We start from the raw sequence: 19,701 nt of genomic DNA, 5'->3' as shown, positions 1-19,701 counted from the left end.
CATGCTATGAATTTTAAAAGATACACACAAGTGGATGAATTACTCCAAATGTAAAGGTCCCATTAAAATAAAACATACAATTCCACCCACTCTTCCTACTTTTTAGTCTTTAATCTAATCAAACTTGCTATACTTATAAATAAAATGTTCCTTTTTTTTTTCTTTTTTTAAAGAAAATGTTATAATTATAAAGTGTTTACAAAATAATAATAATAATAATAAATAAATAAATAAATAAATATATAATATATATATATGGAGAATTTATATTTAGTTTCCAACGTTTAGCCAACAAAAGTCATATCTAATAAGAGGAAAATACGGTTGAAAATCCACCAGACACGTGGGCCAATCACAGTACGCCACGTTTCATCAGTAGTCTTTCTTTTATCTATTCTTTCGAAACCATAAAAATTAAATTCTTTCTAAATATTTTTTCATTTTATTTTGAAATGTTTAATTTTAATATTAAATTGAAAACAATAGTTTTATTATAATAAAAAAAAAAGAAAAGAAAAAGCACTGCGAACAGTGTCCCCCATTTAGCAACCTTATCTTCAACAGATTCTTTCACTTTTTTTTTTCTTTAAAAAAAAAAAAAAAATCACATTATTCAATTTTAATTATATTTCCTAACTTAATTTAATTCCGAATCAAAAAATCTAAACACATGAGATTCACGAAACATTTTTTTATAAGAGTGTGAAAACTTCCTCCTAACAAAAATGTTTTAAAATTATAAGACGAGTATTACACTAATCTTCCAAAGATAAAATTATAGGAGAAAAATGATTAGTTAAGACGTCATGCTAGTGAATTTCTCTATTTATGTTTCTTTTTTTTGGTTAAAAGACAGCGCACTAGAGTTGCTATAATTACACACCCATTCCAATCATGCAGTCATTGAAAACTTTTAAGCCATATGGGCCTCAACTCTCACATATTCGCACGTGCCAAATTACATCTCCCTTCTTTTTTATTTTTTTATTTTTTTTTATTTTTAATTACTGACTTTATAAATAAAAAAAAAAAAAGCAAGATTTAGTTATCACTTAATTTTTTTAAGGGTAAATTATTAAAAAAAATATTCTTGAATTTTTAAATCTTTTATGAAAAATGGATTACGAGATAGTAATTAACCAATCAAATTATTTAAAAAAAAAATATCAAAGAGATAGGTTCCTCTTTTTATTTTTTTGGCGTATTAGTCCCGACAATGTCTGGAGGCAATAATTATATAGCCACTATAGGGATGGGTTTTCCTTTTTCTTTATTCCTCTTCCAAATTCAACTTCAGATTATTACTTTATTTTTTAACTATTATCATCCCCAAAAAATATATATTATTATTTTGATATTAATTTGTGAAAATAATGTCATATGATTTATTATTTATTGCTTTTAAACTTTATTCTAAAAATATGACATTATCCCTTTTGAGAAAAAACACGTGACCTAATTAAATAATTACATTCCGAGATTAAAAATATAATTTTTTTTAAAATTAATTTAAGTAATGAATATATCTTTATTAGTACGAACTTTATGCTTAAAGTGGAGAATATGGTATCATTGAGAAATGTGGGGTTGGTACCATGACTCCCGTCTATAAAAGCCATGCAATGGGTACGGTATCCATCGCACCACCCGAACTTTGAACATAATGCATTCAACGATGGAAGAGACATTGTTGTTCTCTAATTTTGAGGTCCCATTGTTGGTCCTCATTTTAGCTCTACTTGTGATTTTCAAATTCAGAAAAGTGGACCACAAAAATCTCCCACCCGGCCCGCCTTCCCTTCCAGTGATCGGCCACCTCCATCTTCTAAAAGAGCCATTCCACCAAATGCTGCAAGATCTCTCGCACAAGTACGGTCCAATCCTGTCGCTGTCACTCGGTTTCCGCCCCGTGGTGGTTGTTTCCTCCCCCGCCGCCGCCCAGGAGTGCTTTTCCAAAAACGACATCATATTTGCCAGCCGTCCTCGTATGATTTCCGGGAAGATTCTCAATTATGACTACACTGCCGTTGGTGCTACTGCTTACGGACAGCACTGGCGCATCATGCGCCGCATAGCTACCACTGAGCTACTCTCCACGTACCGTCTCAACGCATTAATTAACATCCGACAACAGGAGGTTAAATTATGGCTCAAAAGTTTATACCGAATTTCGGGCAAAAATAACGTCCGAGTGGAGATAAGGTCCAAATTGACGGAGCTGTCTTTCAATATTGCGTTGATGTTGATGGTTGGGAAGCGTTACTTCGGAGATGAAGCAGTGGATGATAGTGAGGAGGCGAGGGAGTTGAAGAACACAATGAAGCAAGTTCCACTACTGAGCGGAGCATCGTATCCAGCTGATTTCTTGTCGGTTTTGAAATTGGTGGATTATCAAGGATTCAGGAAGAGGTTGGCTAAAGTGAGGGTGGATGGCGATGCTTTTGCTCAAAGCTTGATTGATGAACGTCGGAACAAGAAAGCGGATGACAATGAACGAAAGACCATGATTGATAGTCTCCTGTCCATGCAACAAATGGAACCTGAATACTACAAGGACGATATCATCAAGGGCCAATTCTTGGTAAGCAAAATTATAAATCTCCACGTAAATCTACGATGATTATGTTGTTTAGAGTGTTGGGAGCGTAGTCCTACATCTATTAATCAACGGGTTGATAATGAGTTTATAGGTAAGTAATACATCTCCCGCTTATGAGATCTTTTTGAAAAAACCAAAATCAAAGTTTTAAGAGCTATTGTAAGCAAATAGTGTTCTCTCTGTGTTTCTCTCTCTAGGTTTCCCCGCCCTTATACGAAATGCTTCGTTTTCCTCTAACTGATGTAGGGTCTTACAATCCACCATCTTCAGGGCTCAGTGTCCTTGCTGGCACACTACTCGGTGTCTAGCTTTGATACCGTTTGTAACAGGTCAAATCCATCGCTAGCATATATGAGTTTTCCCTTCTGGGCTTCCCCACAAGGTTTTAAAACGAGTCTACTACTAGGGGGAGGTTTCCATATTTATTAAGAATATTTCGTTCCCCTCTCCAACTAACGTGGGATCACACTGTGATTCTTAACATGATATCAAAATTATGTCCTTAACTTAGGTATGTCAATAGAATTCTCAAATGTCGAACAAAGAAATTGTGAGCCTTGAAAGTGTAGTAAAAAATGACTCTCAAGTGTCGAACAAAGTGTATACTTTGTTCTAGGGTTCTAGAGAAGGGAGTCAAGCCTCGAGTAAGAGGAGAGTGTTCGAGGGCTCTATAGGCCTCGTGATATACTTTGTTCGAGAGGAGGATTGTTGGGAGAAGAGTCCCACGTCCGCTAATTAAGGGGTTGATAATGGACTTACAAGTAAAGTATATATCTTTATTGTTACGATGTTTTTTGAGAAGTTAAAAAGTAAAATCATGAGACATAATACTTAAAAGTAGACAATATTATACCATCGAGTAGTTTCGGAATTTCTAACTTATGTAAATAAATGAATGGTGTAGACTCTTCTGGCGGCTGGAACTGACACAACAGCGGGAACACTAGAGTGGGCGTTGTCGCTACTCCTCAACCATCCGACCGCGATGAAGAAGGCGTGGACTGAGATAAACGAGCATGTTGGGGACGAACGGTTGGTAGAGGAGATGGATCTTAACCAGCTACACTATCTTCAAGGCATAATCAACGAGACGTATCGCCTATTTCCAGCGCTTCCAATATTGGTTCCACGAGAATCATCCGAGGACTGCACAATTGGAGGGTTTGACGTTCCGAAAGGAACCATGTTAGTGGTGAATGCATGGGCCATCCATCGAGACCCAAAAGTGTGGGAAGATCCCAATAGCTTCCGACCAGAGAGGTTCAAAGAGGGCGAGAGTGTGGAAGTAAGTAAATTGTTGCCATTTGGGATGGGGAGAAGGGCGTGTCCAGGGGCTGGCCTTGCGCACAGAGTGGTGGGGTTGGCGCTGGCCACTCTGATTCAGTGCTTTGAGTGGGAGAGACTCGACAGCAAGGAAGTAGACTTGACTCCTGGAATTGGACTCACCATGCCCAAAGCCAGCCCTTTGGTAGCTATGTTCAAACCTCGTACTCCCATCATTCATTTACTATCACAGCTTTGATTTTTATTTCTAATAACCATTATGTGTGTTGGTGTTCTTGTTTTTAATCTCGCAAGGGTCAAAATTATAATCTCTTCCGACCATTCGGAGAGATGTCTGATTGTGTGCTTAAAATTGGGTATTATGTTGTATCTAAGTTTGCTAATATGCTGTGTGTTGGCATGTATCCTAGTACGAATGTGGAAAATGAATGTAAAATTCTGTAATATTTTGGAAATAAAAGTAATTTTCGTGCCAATGGAAAAAAAAGGTACATCTTATTAGAATAAGTGATCTTGGATCGTTATCTTTGTTCGTTGTTATCGTTAACGTTATCTTGAAAAAGAAGGTACGCTTTCATTTCCTTTAAATCTTTATCAGTCATCTTATCTTCAGTATCGTTATCTCTTGGATGTGATCTTGGTTCGTATGGGCAAATCTAAAGCTTGGGACCTATTCTTGCCTAATCTAAGGCATGTTGACCCATGACCGCATGCCCGTTACATGTCAAACTCATTACTTTGTATCACTTTACTGCTTTCTTTTATCGTTTTTATGATGTCTAGCTTCTTTTTTGTATTTAGGAAGTGTATGATGTTTCGGCATAATCATGCCTATCCTTGGTAGACCTGAAATGGCTCAAGCTGCATTCTAGGAGGATGTGACTGGTCGGGCGATTCTTCCTACCCTTAATTATATGCTATTTAAGCGGTAATGTTTCTTTTAATTTTTCTTTCAACCTTGCTTTCAAACTCTTTCTTGAAAATCTCAAACGAGGCTAGAGACTTGAGCATATGTCGTTAAGCTGTATGCGACACTATTTTGAGTTGACCAACTCACTCGGTGATAAGAGTGAGCACCTGAGTGAGAGGCTCATAGTGAAACTCTGTTATTGAAATAAATGAAGCATTGGGTGATAAGAAAAGCAGAAAAAAAGTAGAGCCCAACTTCATAATGAAACTATGTTATTGGAATAAATGAAGGCACAAATTCTCCCTCCATAACACTGATACATAAAGTTGCAATTTTTGTGCAGAATTATACACAAAACAATGAAGAAGAAACACTGAAGACAATGGTCAATGTCCGGGACCTTTTTTACTAGGCCCAGACGACAGCACGAAGCTCAAGCTGCTAAATGCACTGCGACTACTGCCACTTAATGAATCAAGTGTAGCCATGTAAGCTACCATTCCAATTGGCTCCACCACTGCTTCATCTGCAACTCCTTTCAGAACCCTTCCTTCAACACTTACAAATTGGGTCGAAACCACCATTAACAGAACACCCACAACGAAACAGAGACGTCTTTCTGATGCTGTGCCCCTCAATTCCATTGCCATACCTAAGTTTGTGAGTATGAGTAGGAGAATTTGGGATATATATATATATATATATATATATATATATTTAAGGGGAGGGCTTGCTTAAGACGGTGATTCAAACCCAAGAACGTGTGACTATTTGACTCTGCTGCCTCCTTCCAATATTTCAACTTCTCAAAAGATTGGTATAGTGTGTCGATTTGGGGAACAATGGGTTCTTCTACGCCTAAAGCTTCTCTTTTTTTCATTGTTCTCTTACTTTATTTGGCTTGGCATGGACAAAATTTCACGTGCAAGCTGACGGCAACCCAAGTTTTGACTTTTGTATACGTGTGGATTCGTTAGATGTATGTTTTTTTCTACAAGAAAGAAAATTGAAAAACATCTTTGCTTTAACATTTTTCTATTCAAAGCCACTCTTTGACTCTTGTTCTATACACACCCAGTTGTTTGTTTCGACATATTTCGATTATAGTCAAATCCAACACATGCCACGTTGTTTACCGACAGAATACTTTCGGGGTAATGTCTTGAGCCTTGATTTAAATGCAAAAGCTGGGTTGAATGAGAAGGAGGTGCATATGTGAAAGCAATCAAAACAATTTTCAACGTTTGAACTTTGAACATGCTGTGTACAAAAGCTGCACGGCTTCCTCTGTCACTCCCCAACAGGCATTAATCAACGTAAGCCGTTGGACCCATTTCGTATTTGGTAGAATCGTCGGCCGCCGCCGCCGCAGCCGGTGGTTGCCACGGTGGCCACCAAATTTCAGTTCACACAATACAGCAGAAATGTGGATTAAAATGGACGCCAGCTGATTCTTTGTGTTGGTTTGGTGTCGGAAAAGCATCGGATTGCTTCGAACTTTTGAAACTTTGTTTGGTGGGTTTGGAGAATAAAGCAAAAAAGAACATTTGTGTTATTTAATATAATTATGAAAAATGTTTTGTTTCAATTACTATAAATTTTATATTTTACATGTTTTTGACATCATTTTCCAAGTAAGATTAAAAAAGAAAAAAGAAGAAAGAAAATTGATGTTAGTTGCACCTTCATCCTCATTGTCTGTCACTCCCAAAATCTGTTTAATATCAACCGATTATGGCTCCCAATCCAATCTGGGTTCCAAACGTATGTTCAAAGTCATTTGGCTTTGTTTATGGTAAGAACAATATTTGTGGGTTTTAGTGCACTAATTTTAGAGGGTTCTCCGCCCCTCAAGCTGTCCAAGTTGTGAGTTTTGTTGCAGGCTCCACCCACATAATAATTGGACTCGTTGGGATGTCATTTTTAGTTCCTTTCCATTCCCTTCCTTATTCCTCATATTCAATTTTTAGCTTCAACCCACATTTTTTATACTTTTCAGGATTAACTCCTATGACTTTAGCATTACGTTTAGTTTTTTTTTTTTTTTTTTGTAATGTGTCGAGTGTAACAACCTTAGTCTTCCACGGACCGATATTGTTTTTTGGGCTTTCACTTCGACGACTTCTCCTCAAGATTTTAAAACATGTTTGCTATGGAGATGTTTTACACTCGCATAAGAAATGTTTCATTTCCCTCTCTAACTAACGTGGGATCTCACAAAACACCCTTCTTAGGAGCCCAACGTCCTCGTTGGCATTTGCACACTACTTGATATCTATCTCTGATACTATTTGTAACATCTCAAGCCTACTATTAGTAGATATTGTCATTTTTAGACTTTTCGTTACGATTTTAAAACGTGTCTCTTAAATAGAAGTTTCTACACCCTTATAAAAAGAAATGATTCATTTCCACACCCTTATAAGACCCCACATCGATTGGAGAAGAGAATGAAACATTATGAAAACTTTTTTCTTGTAGACGCGTTTAAAAGTCTTGAGAGGAAGCTCTTGGAGGGAAAGTAAAAAAATGACAATATTTACTAGCAATGGTCTTGAGCTGTTATACATACTAATGGAGATCCTCAACTATGGATTTTTACTATGATTCTATTGGTTCGAGACTTACAATTTCGTTATTCGATATTAAGAATATTGTGAAAGCCCAATAAAAAATTAAAGGAAAATTGTTAAGTGGAGGCCCATTCACTTAAACTCGATTAATAACATAGTTTGATAAGAAGATTAGCCAAATATTCCGTTAAACAAAGTAATCAAAATAAATTAGAGAAAAAGAGGATATTAATTAATTAATTTATTTATTTATTTTGTGTAAAAAAGGGAAAGAAAAAAAAAAGGTGAAATAGAGAAAGTATTGTGTGATAATGACAAAAACATCGTTTTCGGGAACGATTCTCGAAAATATTGCTTGGAATCTTTGTGGCAAAGAAACAAAAAAATAAAAAATAAAAAAATAAAAAAATAAAAACTGTAATATAGAGCAATGCTAAACTTACCTTACCCCCAACCCCCAACAACTTTTCCTTTGATTTTCTTTCCTTTTTTGTTTTTAATTTCATTTAATTTTTGTTTTTAATTTCATTTAATTTTTGTTTTTTTTTGTTTTAATTATTTTTATTAAATGACCAACCAACCAACCAAACCCTCTTGTAGTTTTCTTGCAAAGTCAAATCCAAATAAACCGTTAAACCCATCCAATTCTTTTTACTTTATTTTCTCAACAGTTTCACTTTTTATTTATTTATTTTTTTTTCATTTCATCTCTTTAATTTAATTTAGATTTTCGTTACAAAATTTTAAATATTAATATTAAGACAACATTGTATTTGATTAATTTAATATGAAATTAAACCGATAAATTATTATTATTAACATTGTTTTAAAAAATAAATATTAAAATTAAAATTCAGTTGAAAGATACTTAATGAATGGTTTTATTGAACTTTGCCCGTTAATATGCCAAAGCGTGAAGGCAACGAAAAACGCACTAAGTTTGTTCTCAATCGAGCCAAGGTGTCTATCGTTGCAATAGGATCTTATTGCCATATATGGATGGCCATTAAGTTGCCGATAAATATTTACTAGGACGCAACATTACTCTATCTTAACTTAAAGAATTAAGTTGAAAGATGCTTAATGAATGGCTTTATTGAACTTTGCCCGTTAACGTGAGGAAGTTGAGGGGCGTGAAGACAAGAAAAAAAACCTACTAAGCTTGTTCTCGTCCAAAACACGGTGTCCATCGTCACAATAGGATCTTATATGGGAATTAAGCAGCCAATAGACGACAAATAACTTTATAAATATGGTTGGTATGCAACACTATTCTATCTTAGACGGATACCATTTAGTCCATAATCAGTTGTTTGTAATTGTGTATAAATTGTAAGGTATTGATGGGCATAGTTGGTTGCAGGTGTATGGAAAGAGGGGCAAAGAAATGGGGGAGGAGGAAGAAGCGGCAGAGGGGGTTGGGGCGTGAAGTGTCCGTGAAAACAGACAGGGAGGAAATGAAAATTGTGACACAGGGCGATACGACACAGTTGGTGAATATGGAGAAAAAGGCATTCAATTCTCATCTTGTCGTCTTCGTAAACCTTCAAAAATTATGCTTTAATAGGTCTTAACCACTCTTCCCCCCCCAACTATCCTTATTTCCTCATCTCCCCCAATTCCCTCTTCTCTCTCCTTTTTTTTTTTTCTTTTTAATCTTCAATTCCAATCCCTCCCTGTTTTTCCTTCCATTTCCATCGTTCTATTAGCTTTTCTGCTCAGATTTAAGGCTGACCCACAATGGTTTTTCCCAAATCTCTGTTCTAGGGTGTTTCAATTTCACGATTTCTTTTGATTACGGATTAGAAATCTGATTTTTCCGATTTCTGTGATATTTGGAGATGAAGCGACTTGTTCCTGATGGCGATGGGGAGCGGAAGATGGGGAAAAAACTCAGGGTGGACTCTGTGGATTGTGAAGGAGGTGGAGGAGGAGGAGGAGGAGGAGGAGGAGGAGGCGCCTCCGACAGAACTGGGTTTGTCAATTTGGATGATAATTTGCTGTTTGAGGTTTTGAAGCATGTGGATGCGACGACTCTGGCTATGGCGGCGTGTGTCAGCAAGCAATGGCACAAAACGGCGGAAGATGAGCGGCTTTGGGAGCTGATCTGTACCAGACACTGGGCCAACACCGGCTGCGGCAACCAACAACTCCGATCTGTAGTTCTAGCCCTCGGTGGCTTCCGTCGCCTCCACTCGCTCTTCATCTGGCCTCTTACCAAGCCCCAAGCCCCCTCCACATCTGCCTCAGCTTCCTCATCATCGTCGTCGTCGTCGCCTTGGTCTACGTTTCCGGCGATGATTGGGTCGAAGCCACCGACCCGTTGGGGGAAGGATGAGGTCCATCTCTCGCTCTCACTTCTCTCAATTCGGTACTACGAGAAGATGAATTTCAGCAACAGAGACGAATGAATGGTCTGGCCTGGCCTGGAAAATTCACTCCATTTAACCATTTTCCTCGAGAATTAGGCGATGATTGAAGTTTTCCCTTTCAATGTGTTTTGGATTTGATCTGGGTTTTTCTTTATCTTTTCTTATTGTTCTTCCTGGGTTAATTAGATCTGTATCCGGGTCCGGTGTGTACTTCATAAATTCCTAACTTGTGTATCTGATTATATAGTTATCATATATATATATGAATGGAGAAGCAAAAGATTAAGTGGGTTTTGTGTTGAAATTGATGGCCAATAAATGGAAATGGAATGGAATAGGTGAAAGAAAGAGAAGATAAGAGGGATGGAAGAAAATGCCCCATTCGCTCGCAGACAAATAGCATAAGACAAAGAGGCGAGTTGGGTTTTGGAAACCATACAATACTCAGCCTCTCACAAAAAGCCAAACGCAGACCCAGAACCAGCCACAAGGTGTGTGTTCATTTCTCATACTTGTTTCAAAATGAATGAAAGAAAGAAAGAAAGTGCCAAATGAGTAATCTAAAAAGGTACCATTTTTAATTAAATTTATGTAAATGCCACTAATGGAAGAGTGATCCCAAAGACTGTTTTCATGATCTCAAGATTTGACAGTTCATAAAACAAAATCTCAAAAGCTGAGATTATGTTTTTTCTTTCGAATCTTAAGACAAAAAGAAAAAAAAAAGAAGAGTTAAGGAATAAGAAAAATATAGAGAATATGAAGTTCTGTTTGGATAGAGAATTTGAGGGAGTGATGCAGCATTGGGGATTGAGTGGACATGATTGGGCTCTTGAGTGTCAGGCCCATCTTACCGGAGGCCGATGGGAAGCCCACGGATTTGGGGTTTCTCCTTTTCTGCCCGATGCCTCATCCATCAGTCATTCCCAAGACGACGATGAGGAACATGGAGCACAGAAGGTCCTCCCTCGCATTTCATAGGTTTGTCTCTTTTCTCTGTTTTCTTTGATCCCTTCTTATACAGTTCATTTCGTTGTTCCTCGTTCTTTATGTGTTTTCTTGCCAAATATACTTGTGGCTTTTGGTTTGTTGGTTCTATTTGAAGTAGATTAGAGGAGTTTTATATATTCAGTAGAGATCAACGTGAATGCAGATGAGCAAACGATTGTGCATAATTGTTGATTTTAAATCTTTAGAACTTGAAAAATGTTGATGGCCTTTAGATCGTCCATGAATCATTCCAGAAGCTGGTATAAGATCACTGGTTGTTCTGATTGAAAGGGATAGGTCAGAAAGTGTTTTACAATGGTCCACAAACTTCCGGCCACTAGAGTCTTTTATCCTATGATTGTTAGCAGTAAACAACCCCCTTTTCCATCCTTAATGCTGAAGATATAATGAAGAAATATCTTGAATACAGGCTGAGGAAGGATGGAACGTTTTGTTGTTGCACCATGTTCTTCATCTTCTTTAACGTTGCTCTATGAGAACAGGGAAGACGAATTGGTTGGAGGAATAGTGAAGGGTCTGATTTGATGCTTCTATACCAAAGTGAGTATCATCAAATGGAGGGATTGGTCATCAGTGATGTCTCCCATTCTTCCATATATGGTCCTGAGTGTCGAGTGTCATGGTCGTACATTTAAAATTGTGCGGTTGTCATGATTTTGACACGCTCATGATAAGCCTTAAGGGGAATTCAAACACCATTCACATTTTTTGCCGGTCTTTGTAGTTTCATCGGCCTTAACCGAGGTTCTCTTTTGCCAAACAAACAACTCGTACGGAATTCAAATTTGTTCGACTACACAAGCCCCCCGTGCGTGCATGCTCACTCGTCTGCGTCTTTAAGCCTCTACACTAGGCTAGGTTATTTAGCTCGACCTTACCTTTACTCTAGATCAAGGTCTCTCATGTACAACATTGCATCTCAATCATCATCTTGATTCCCAACTTCACGGTCCATGCATTTTGATGTCATCCCATGTCTCAGGACAACTTAACCATCTTGGCTTTCTCGGACATGTCTATCTAAACCAACCCATGTGTCGCTCATCTCATTCGGATATGAACCCTCTCGTGTCCATATCATGTTATTTACGAACTCTGTATTGAATAACCGGTGCATATACCAACTTTTCGACACATGGCTAGGCCACAATGTTGGCACACTCGTGTCGTCTGACACTGTCTTTGAGAGACTCGTTTTAAAGGAACTTGTGCAAGATGTTCGCCCACACGTCACACATGTATGTGCTATGAGTAGCTCACTTAGGCCACATTACGCAAAGGTGGTATAGACCCCTCCTCCTATCGTACATTTTGAGGCATTTCTAATATTTCTGGAGTAGACATGATTTTGGCGGGCAAACATACTTAACTCCAGAACCGATTGTCGAAACTCATATCGAAACTCTACTTCTCAGGTTATAGCTTGAGGCCCTACCCAGGCCTCTTCGAGCTTGTCTTCGACACTTGTGTCACCCCATTCTCTCCAACATTGCTTATGTCTTAGCTTGATTTGAATGCACTCTTCTTGTATGTTGGATGATGCACCGTTCCTTCGGTCGCATCACGATACTTGTCTGTCTCAATCATTGTGTGGTCAGATGGACGTGATCTTATTGGTTTACATGTAGGTCACAATCTACACTATGTAAATAACACGATTGTGACACTTAACACCATGATGTCATTGTTCTTATTTGCATTCATCACATGATATTTGTGGTCAATGGTGAAGTTAAAAGTAGGGTACAGCCTTTTGAACATTGTATACCGCGTTTTCATAATTGCGGTTAGGTTGCCTGAGTAGTTGTCTCAAGCCAATATCGAAGAGGAGAGTTAAATGGAACTGCAACAGAAGTTGGTTGACTTACTCGAACATCTATTCCTCTTATTCTTCTTTTGAGACATTATTTCATGAGTTTCCGTGTTGAAAATTTCAACGACACACAACCCTGTTTTTGATGTGTTTTTAAGGAACAACCAGACTCCATTTTTCTTGTCCTCGTACCATGTGCCTCAGAATATGGAAACAAGCACCAACAATACCGATGACTAAAACACACTCAATTTAGCTATTGAGTTTTATGCAAAACGCTGTGTCGTCTCAATCCCTATCTGATTAAATTCCAGCAGTTTTTGATCGTTTTCTCAGGTCCGTTTGTTTGAATTTATCTCTAATCTTTGAGTTCGTACAGCTCCCTTTTGCTTTAAAAATTTAGTATGTACATTACAGAAACCGACATGAGAGCTCGTGCCTTCATTTGATCTCAAAACTGTGCTCCACATGTTATCAATTTGGAATTTACAGTTCCGACTTCCAAGTGGTTGCTCAACCATTAATGTTTTGTTCTGTTCTGTTCTGTTCTTTGAACCCTGTTTATTTATCCATTCTTGACCACCACAATTCGTGTCTTTTCTTGGATTTTCGTCATCCCGGTACGCACTGGTGTATCAAAAGATGCAAGTTCTAAAATTTCCAATAACTGAACTCGTTTTTTGTTCTTTTGGTCATTATTCTTACATCGACTCGATTTAGACGAACAGGAATTTTGCCCAAACTTTCTAAAAGATAGCCCTTTTGGAACAGATGATCTAATTCTATCATTATATGTATTTGAAGTCCTCTGCCTTGTTCAGCCCCCCAAATTTGGTGTTCTTCATTCTGTACACTACCAAAATTTATTGTCATCTATAAATTCAGGGGAGGGGGAAGGAGAAAAGAAGAAAATAAACACAAAAACGGGAACTTTTTGAGTGGCGCGATGACTTCTTTGTCATCTCAGGGCTGCTATTAATCGCGCTTGTTTATAACAATCCGTTTTACGATTGCGTTTCTGACGGCCTCCGTTTGCAAACACAGACCTTTTTGCTCCATCCCAGACATGTAGTTGTGTACTTCTTTCCTAATCATTTCCTGCATCACAGCCAAGAATTCTGTGCTGAAGAACTTGCTCTCAATTCTCAGCTTGTCCGAACTCTGCACTGGCTGCTGAGGTGCCTGATCGGGTTCGGATGCGAGTTTTGGTACCTCCGAGGAGTCGGATCCAGGCGGACAGAGGGTGAGAGAAGTGAGAGGATCGGTGGAGGTCTCCATCGGCGGCTGATCTGACTGAGAAATCAAAGCATCGGGGGAGAAAGATTTGCAGACCTGCGAAGAAGACATTCCAGGTAGGCTAGAATCGCTCAAGTCGGAGTCAGATGGGCTACTGTGATTGAAATAGAAAGGCGAAGCGACGGTGGTGGGAGCAGCACCCACACTGGCGGATCTCTTGGGAGGGTGGTGTTTGAAATCATCGGCAATGGAGGAGGAGCATTTGCGCTTGAGAGTAGAGTTCCAGTGATTCTTGATGGCGTTATCAGTGCGACCATTGAGAAGACGAGCAATGGCGGCCCACTTGTTGCCGAATCTGGAGTGAGCCTGGATAATGGTGTCATCTTCATAGGGAGTGAAAGGGTGATGCTCCACCTCAGGAGAAAGCTGGTTGCACCACCTGAGTCGGCAGGACTTGCCAGATCTCCCAGAGATGGACTTACTTATAAGAGACCAATTCCTGGCGCCGTAGCTGTGGACGAGGCGGCGCAACAACTCGTCCTCTTCGGGACTCCAAGGACCTTTTATCCGGTCGACGGCCTTAGTACCACCGGCGGTAGCCATAAAGGAAAGGTAGGCGGAGGCGGAGGTAGATGATGTATAAGAGAGAAGAGGGAATGAAGGAGAGAAGAGAGGATTTATAAGAGAGTGAGAGTGACTGGTTGGGGAGGAAGTGGTGACCGGTGATAGCCGTTTGTAGTTTGGAAGGGAGAGGGACACGCGTCATGCAACGGTGGCAAGAAGATACACGTATAATATATAGCGAGGGCTTTCGGCTGCATTTCAAAACCGACTTGGAGTGAATTTATTTATGTTTAATTTTATGAAAATAAAGAAAAGAAGAGGATCGGACGGCTATCACTCTGTCTGTGGGCCTAATCCAAACAACTAACCAACGTACCAGATAAGCAGAGGCTGAATAATTCCTGTTTTCTTTTTGTTTTTTGTGTGTATTATTTAATAAATTATGTGTGAAATGTTTTAATTATGGAAAAAAAAGAGAAGAAAACGGAATTCGTTGGGGGGTGGGGAAGATAGAGATGGATAATGAAGTAATGCCAGGCTGTATAGCATTTATTTCCCGGAAAATAAAAAAAAAAAAGGAAAAAGGGAAAAGAAAAAAATAGAATGAGTAGAATCCGGGAAGGAAGGGTGGGTGGGTTAGTGCAATCATGTCAGTCCAGGCTGTAAACCGCTGCCTTTCCCTTCCCAACATATAATACAAACCCAATGTGTGTGTGTGTGTGTGTGTGTGTGTGTGTGTGTGTGTGTGTGTGTGTGTGTGTGTGTGTTGGGTTATCCATGACTTCCATCTCCCTATTTTACTTTTTTCTTTTTTTCTTTTTTTAATTTATATTTCTTCAAAAAAGAAAAGAAAGGATGTCCTTTTAGCGTACACTAGAGGACGGTTTTGATGTCATCCTGCTCACGTGGTTTGGCATGATTGATTATTATTTTGTTTTTAAGCGGAGAGTAGGGATGGGGTCCTTCCTTTTGTTTTATTCCATTTATTGTGTGGGCTGGGCTGGGCTGGGCTGGGCTTTCGTTTTGTCCTTGAAAGTCTCTGTCTGTCTGTCTGAGCCCACCATGAATTATTTTGTCAAAAATAAAATAGAGGCAGGCAGAGGACAACAAAGTGAGTTGTAATTTGGAGAGGAACATGATCGTCTCAATTCAATTTATAAACTAATGCATTTCTTCACTTTCCTTCGCCTATATCCCACCCACACTCCAACTCAATATGCTCTACTTCTCCCTCCTATTTCTAATGGCCGCTCACCTTCCCCCCACTTCTCAACAACCACCTCCACCGACAGCCATTTTCCTCCTCGCCGGACAAAGCAACATGGCGGGGCGGGGCGGCGTCACCAACAGCACCCTAACGCACCGTCCCACGTGGGACGGCGTTGTTCCTCCCCAGTGCTCCCCCAATCCTTCCATCCTCCGCCTCGCCTCCGATCTCACCTGGGTTGAAGCTCGCGAGCCACTCCACGCCGATATTGATTTTCTCAAGACCAACGGGATTGGACCCGGAATGCCATTCGCCAACACCATTCTCATGGATAAACCCGCTGGTCGGACGGTGATCGGTCTTGTCCCGTGCGCGATGGGCGGGAGTTCGATTCAACAGTGGCAAAAGGGGTCCAATCTGTACACCCATTTATTGACCCGAGCCGAAGCGTCGATACTCAGCGGAGGCACAATTAAAGCACTCCTGTGGTATCAGGGTGAAAGTGATACAGTGAATGCAGAAGATTCCGAGTTGTATGGTGGGAGATTGAAGAAGTTTTTCAGTGACATTCGCTCCGATCTACACATCCCATTCCTCCCAATTATTCAGGTTTTTCTTTCCCTCTGTTTCTGCTTCTTATTTCTTATTATAATAACTTTTACACATTTTAAAAAGGGAAAAGTTTTGATAAGTGACAAATAAGTTAATGAGTCAGTAGCAAAAGTAGGACAACATAACAAGGCCAACTAACAATAGTAGAGAGAGTTTGTTAAAACGTCAACGTTTGTGGTCGTAGGTGGGGATTGCATCAGGAGAGGGGCCGTATAAGGAAGGAGTGAGAAGGGGGCAATTCGGAATTGAGGTAATGAACGTGATGACTGTGGACGCATACGCATTGGGCTTGTCGTTTGAACCAGATGGGCTTCACTTAAATACCCATTCTCAAGTTAAACTGGGTGGAGTCTTGGCTGATGCATACCGACGGTTTCCACCGCACCCACTGGCTGCTAGCCCATTACTAAGAAGCGCTGCTTCCACGGCATCAGTTTTCAGTTTCTTTATTTCCATGTTTAGCACTATGACCTTCGTGTTGCTTCAACAAATTCTTTTGTCGTGACAGTGAAGTCCACAACATTTACATGCAATTATCATTAATGATGATTCAAAGCCTCCGGTGGCTGGCTTTTTAATTGGCCACCCATTCAAAGAATATTCTTGAAAACGCCTGAGTTTTGTATCTTCCCTACCCTGTGTTCATGAAATCTTACTTGGTTTTGATGAACAGTTCCAAAATCTTACTTGCTTTTCATAACTATTTTCCTTCTTTAATAATTTAAGATTATTAAGAATTTGATTAGAAAATAAAGGTCGTAGTAGTCAGCGCTAAGGGCATTATTTTTATTTGCTAAGATGGATCTGCTTCAGAATCTGAATCCAGAAATTTCTGAAGAAGATTCACACAGTTACTGAAAAAACAAAGCACACTACAAAGCATTAAAACTTCATCCCAATCTTAAATTATCTAACCAATCATTTCCCAATTTATTTCCAAATCCCAACCTCCATAAACCCATCCTCCGTCGCACATCCCCTGAACATTCCGGTGGTGTTGAACCCACATACAACTTCACCATTGCTCGACACGGCAATCAGTCCGGCCTTCCCTTCGTCCAGCCTCTCCTCTATCACGTAATTCACTGCCTCTTGAAGCCCCAGACCTTTGTATTCCATCACCGCCGCTACTTCTCTTGCCAATGTCCCTCTTATGATCGCCTCCCCTTCTCCAGTGCACGATACCCCGCACACCCCGCACGCGTACGTCCCTGAACCGATCAGCGGAGAGTCTCCGATGCGCCCGATCTTTTTGTTCATCAGGCCGCCGGTTGAAGTGGCGGCGGCGCACCTTCCTTGACTGTCGACCACCACGCAGCCCACAGTCTCTGGCGCGTACACGCTGATTGGGAGGCCGTTCATTTGCAACGGCGTCTCAACGCTCGCGCTACACTTCTCGTTTGTAGGGACCCTATAATCTAACTGTTAGAAATCGAAACAGAAAATATTAAGTCGGTTACAAACGGTTATTTTGAATCATATTTAGTTAAAATATTTGAATCGGAGGGGTACCCATATACTGTTGGCTTCTCTGGCTAGTTCAAGCATTCCGACGTTTTCTTCGGTGACGAAATAGTCATTGCACTCAAGTTCAACACCCTAATACAGATACAATTCCGTCAGAAAATCCGCTTTAGAACCGGAAAAAAGGGAGAATAAAGATGGAAATCAAACCTGTTCTCTAGCGAATTTCTCAGCGCCAGAGAAAGCCAGATAGGAATGAGGGGATTTGTCCATGACAAGACGGGCGAGGGAGATCGGGTTTTTGACAGTAGTAAGTCCAGACACCGCACCGCATCGCCGTTTTGGTCCGTCCATGATGCTGGCTTCCATTTCAACGGTTCCCTCCTCTGTCAGGGCAGATCCACGCCCTGAGTTGAACAGGGGATCGGTTTCCAATTCTCTAACCTTCAAAATCGCAATATAATTTAAGAATATTTCGCAGAGAATGAAACGATGTTTTAGAGAAAGAAAAGAAACCGAAAAGGGATCGGAGAGAGCGTACGACGAGTTCAACGACATCAATGGCAGAACAATTTGAACGAAGAGCGTGAATGCCAAGATCAAGGCAGCGAGTGAGAAGCATTTTTGCATCTTCTTGACGTTGCAGTGGGAGATTAGGATCCACACCAGCCCCGCCGTGAACCGCTATGGCCCAACCTCCCATCGCTCTCTCTCTCGCTCTCTCTTTGCCTTCTTCTTCTTCACTCTGTTTTCTAATGCCAATTGGAAACGAACGAAGAAGCGCCTTAAATAGCCTTTTCCGGAACCCAAATAACTCACAAGCAGTTCTAAATCTTTCTTACTTCCAACAAATTTAAATAAATTTTGGATTCCGAGTGGTGTGCTGTTGGATCCTACAAATACGAATGCTTCCACCAATTCCGGGTCACGATTCACTTTCCCAATTTATATTTTCATTTTATTTCACTCTCGTTTACCAATTCTTCATTTTTTTTCTTTTATATAATTTTACCCTATACCTAATTTTCTTTCCACCAAAACAAAATGCCCACTTAATTAATTTAATTTCGATATACTCTTCATAATTAATTAATATTACTAAATTATAAAAATAAATTATATATATATATATATATACACATATCGATGTTATGTAATATTTGTCTGTTACATATCGCTGTTAGACTCATAATTTTAAAATGTTTTTAAAGAATTAAGAATATTTCTTTATCTATCGATGTAATATTAAGAAATAACGAAAAAATGGTGAAAAAATAATTTTCTATTTTTTCCAACAATGGGTGTTTTATTTGAGAGGATTCCATCCATTAATATGAATTTAATAGGTGCCATAATGATTAGATTTTTTTGTTTTAAATACTTTAGAATAGACATAAATATAGTTTAATTAGCATAAATATTGTAGTTTCAAGTTTAAAATATTTTCTTCTAAATTAAATATTTTTTAAAAACCAAAATATGTAGGGAGAATTGGAGTGGGTCCCACGCCTTCCAGGGATACGGGAAGATTCGAAATTTGAAGGGGACGTTGGGTGACGTGACATCACATGATAACAACACTTTTTCAATGCATTTGATTTTGATTGCTGAATAAGAGATGACTCAGTTCAAATCAAATAAAACAACCCTTTTTTTTTTTTTTTTTTTAATTCTAAATTAATTAAAATATAAATCTTATGCCTCAAAGTTTGAAACGTTTTAATATAGCGGCGCATCCACGTTTGCATTGTCTTCCCTTTTATTTTAATATTTTCAGAAATTGTTATTTCTTTATTATTTTTATGTTTTTTTTTAATGCTTGTTAAATCTAGATATCTCTAATGTCTATTAAATACATGCGTGAAGAACACTTGTCGTCAAATAATTTAAATAAAACGAAGTAGCCAACAAATTTGTAAATAATATGAATCTAAAACCTCAACGATAAGACAAGAGACTCGAAGATGAGAAGGAGGGGTTAGGAGATAAAGATATAATTGAGACTTTTCCACCTTTGGATTTGGGTTGGTATTTAATATAAATATATTGTGAATAA

At 39.1% G+C, this 19,701-nt stretch overlaps 5 protein-coding genes across 5 annotated transcripts; 3 read left to right on the top strand and 2 right to left on the bottom strand.

Moving 5' to 3' along the window:
* The first annotated feature begins 1,627 nt into the window (after positions 1 to 1,627).
* Positions 1,628 to 4,359, top strand: LOC111787702 (cytochrome P450 81Q32). Its single transcript, XM_023667731.2, has 2 exons — positions 1,628 to 2,581; positions 3,504 to 4,359. The coding sequence occupies exons 1-2, from the start codon at positions 1,664 to 1,666 to the stop codon at positions 4,119 to 4,121; spliced, it is 1,536 nt and encodes a 511-aa protein (XP_023523499.2). The 5' UTR covers positions 1,628 to 1,663; the 3' UTR covers positions 4,122 to 4,359.
* A 4,379-nt stretch (positions 4,360 to 8,738) lies between these two features.
* Positions 8,739 to 10,042, top strand: LOC111785446 (F-box protein GID2). The gene has a single exon (XM_023665839.2). The coding sequence runs from the start codon at positions 9,208 to 9,210 to the stop codon at positions 9,775 to 9,777; it is 570 nt and encodes a 189-aa protein (XP_023521607.2). The 5' UTR covers positions 8,739 to 9,207; the 3' UTR covers positions 9,778 to 10,042.
* Positions 10,043 to 13,195: 3,153 nt separating this feature from the next.
* LOC111787591 (transcription factor MYB44) lies at positions 13,196 to 14,540 on the bottom strand. Its single transcript, XM_023667606.2, has one exon. The coding sequence runs from the start codon at positions 14,399 to 14,401 to the stop codon at positions 13,538 to 13,540; it is 864 nt and encodes a 287-aa protein (XP_023523374.1). The 5' UTR covers positions 14,402 to 14,540; the 3' UTR covers positions 13,196 to 13,537.
* A 34-nt stretch (positions 14,541 to 14,574) lies between these two features.
* LOC111788971 (putative carbohydrate esterase At4g34215) lies at positions 14,575 to 16,884 on the top strand. The gene is made up of 2 exons (XM_023669575.2): positions 14,575 to 16,178; positions 16,366 to 16,884. Exons 1-2 carry the CDS (start codon positions 15,579 to 15,581, stop codon positions 16,684 to 16,686), a joined length of 921 nt encoding a protein of 306 aa, XP_023525343.1. The 5' UTR covers positions 14,575 to 15,578; the 3' UTR covers positions 16,687 to 16,884.
* Positions 16,885 to 16,946: 62 nt separating this feature from the next.
* Positions 16,947 to 18,422, bottom strand: ASPGB1 (N-terminal nucleophile aminohydrolases (Ntn hydrolases) superfamily protein). The gene is made up of 4 exons (XM_023669411.2): positions 18,187 to 18,422; positions 17,856 to 18,089; positions 17,694 to 17,780; positions 16,947 to 17,603 (listed from the first exon to the last, which is right to left on the bottom strand). Exons 1-4 carry the CDS (start codon positions 18,346 to 18,348, stop codon positions 17,112 to 17,114), a joined length of 975 nt encoding a protein of 324 aa, XP_023525179.2. The 5' UTR covers positions 18,349 to 18,422; the 3' UTR covers positions 16,947 to 17,111.
* Positions 18,423 to 19,701: the final 1,279 nt, after the last annotated feature.

The sequence above is a fragment of the Cucurbita pepo genome, chromosome 2 (assembly GCF_057944985.1).
Source record: "Cucurbita pepo subsp. pepo isolate OVF chromosome 2, ASM5794498v1, whole genome shotgun sequence".
Lineage (NCBI taxonomy): Eukaryota > Viridiplantae > Streptophyta > Magnoliopsida > Cucurbitales > Cucurbitaceae > Cucurbita > Cucurbita pepo.
The sequence above is the reverse complement of the archived record's forward strand: the minus strand, read 5'-3'. Positions and strand labels throughout refer to the sequence as shown.

Excerpts from the sequence above, each read along its gene's own strand:
- LOC111787702 (XM_023667731.2), top strand. The coding sequence starts at position 1,664 with ATGCATTCAACGATGGAAGAGACATTGTTGTTCTCTAATTTTGAGGTC. Across the intron at positions 2,582-3,503 it reads TCATCAAGGGCCAATTCTTG|ACTCTTCTGGCGGCTGGAAC; the intron begins GTAAGCAAAATT and ends TGAATGGTGTAG.
- LOC111785446 (XM_023665839.2), top strand. The coding sequence starts at position 9,208 with ATGAAGCGACTTGTTCCTGATGGCGATGGGGAGCGGAAGATGGGGAAA.
- LOC111787591 (XM_023667606.2), bottom strand. The coding sequence starts at position 14,401 with ATGGCTACCGCCGGTGGTACTAAGGCCGTCGACCGGATAAAAGGTCCT.
- LOC111788971 (XM_023669575.2), top strand. The coding sequence starts at position 15,579 with ATGCTCTACTTCTCCCTCCTATTTCTAATGGCCGCTCACCTTCCCCCC. Across the intron at positions 16,179-16,365 it reads CATTCCTCCCAATTATTCAG|GTGGGGATTGCATCAGGAGA; the intron begins GTTTTTCTTTCC and ends TTGTGGTCGTAG.
- ASPGB1 (XM_023669411.2), bottom strand. The coding sequence starts at position 18,348 with ATGGGAGGTTGGGCCATAGCGGTTCACGGCGGGGCTGGTGTGGATCCT. Across the intron at positions 18,090-18,186 it reads TTGATGTCGTTGAACTCGTC|GTTAGAGAATTGGAAACCGA; the intron begins GTACGCTCTCTC and ends GCGATTTTGAAG. Across the intron at positions 17,604-17,693 it reads GAGAAGCCAACAGTATATGG|TTAGATTATAGGGTCCCTAC; the intron begins GTACCCCTCCGA and ends GATTTCTAACAG.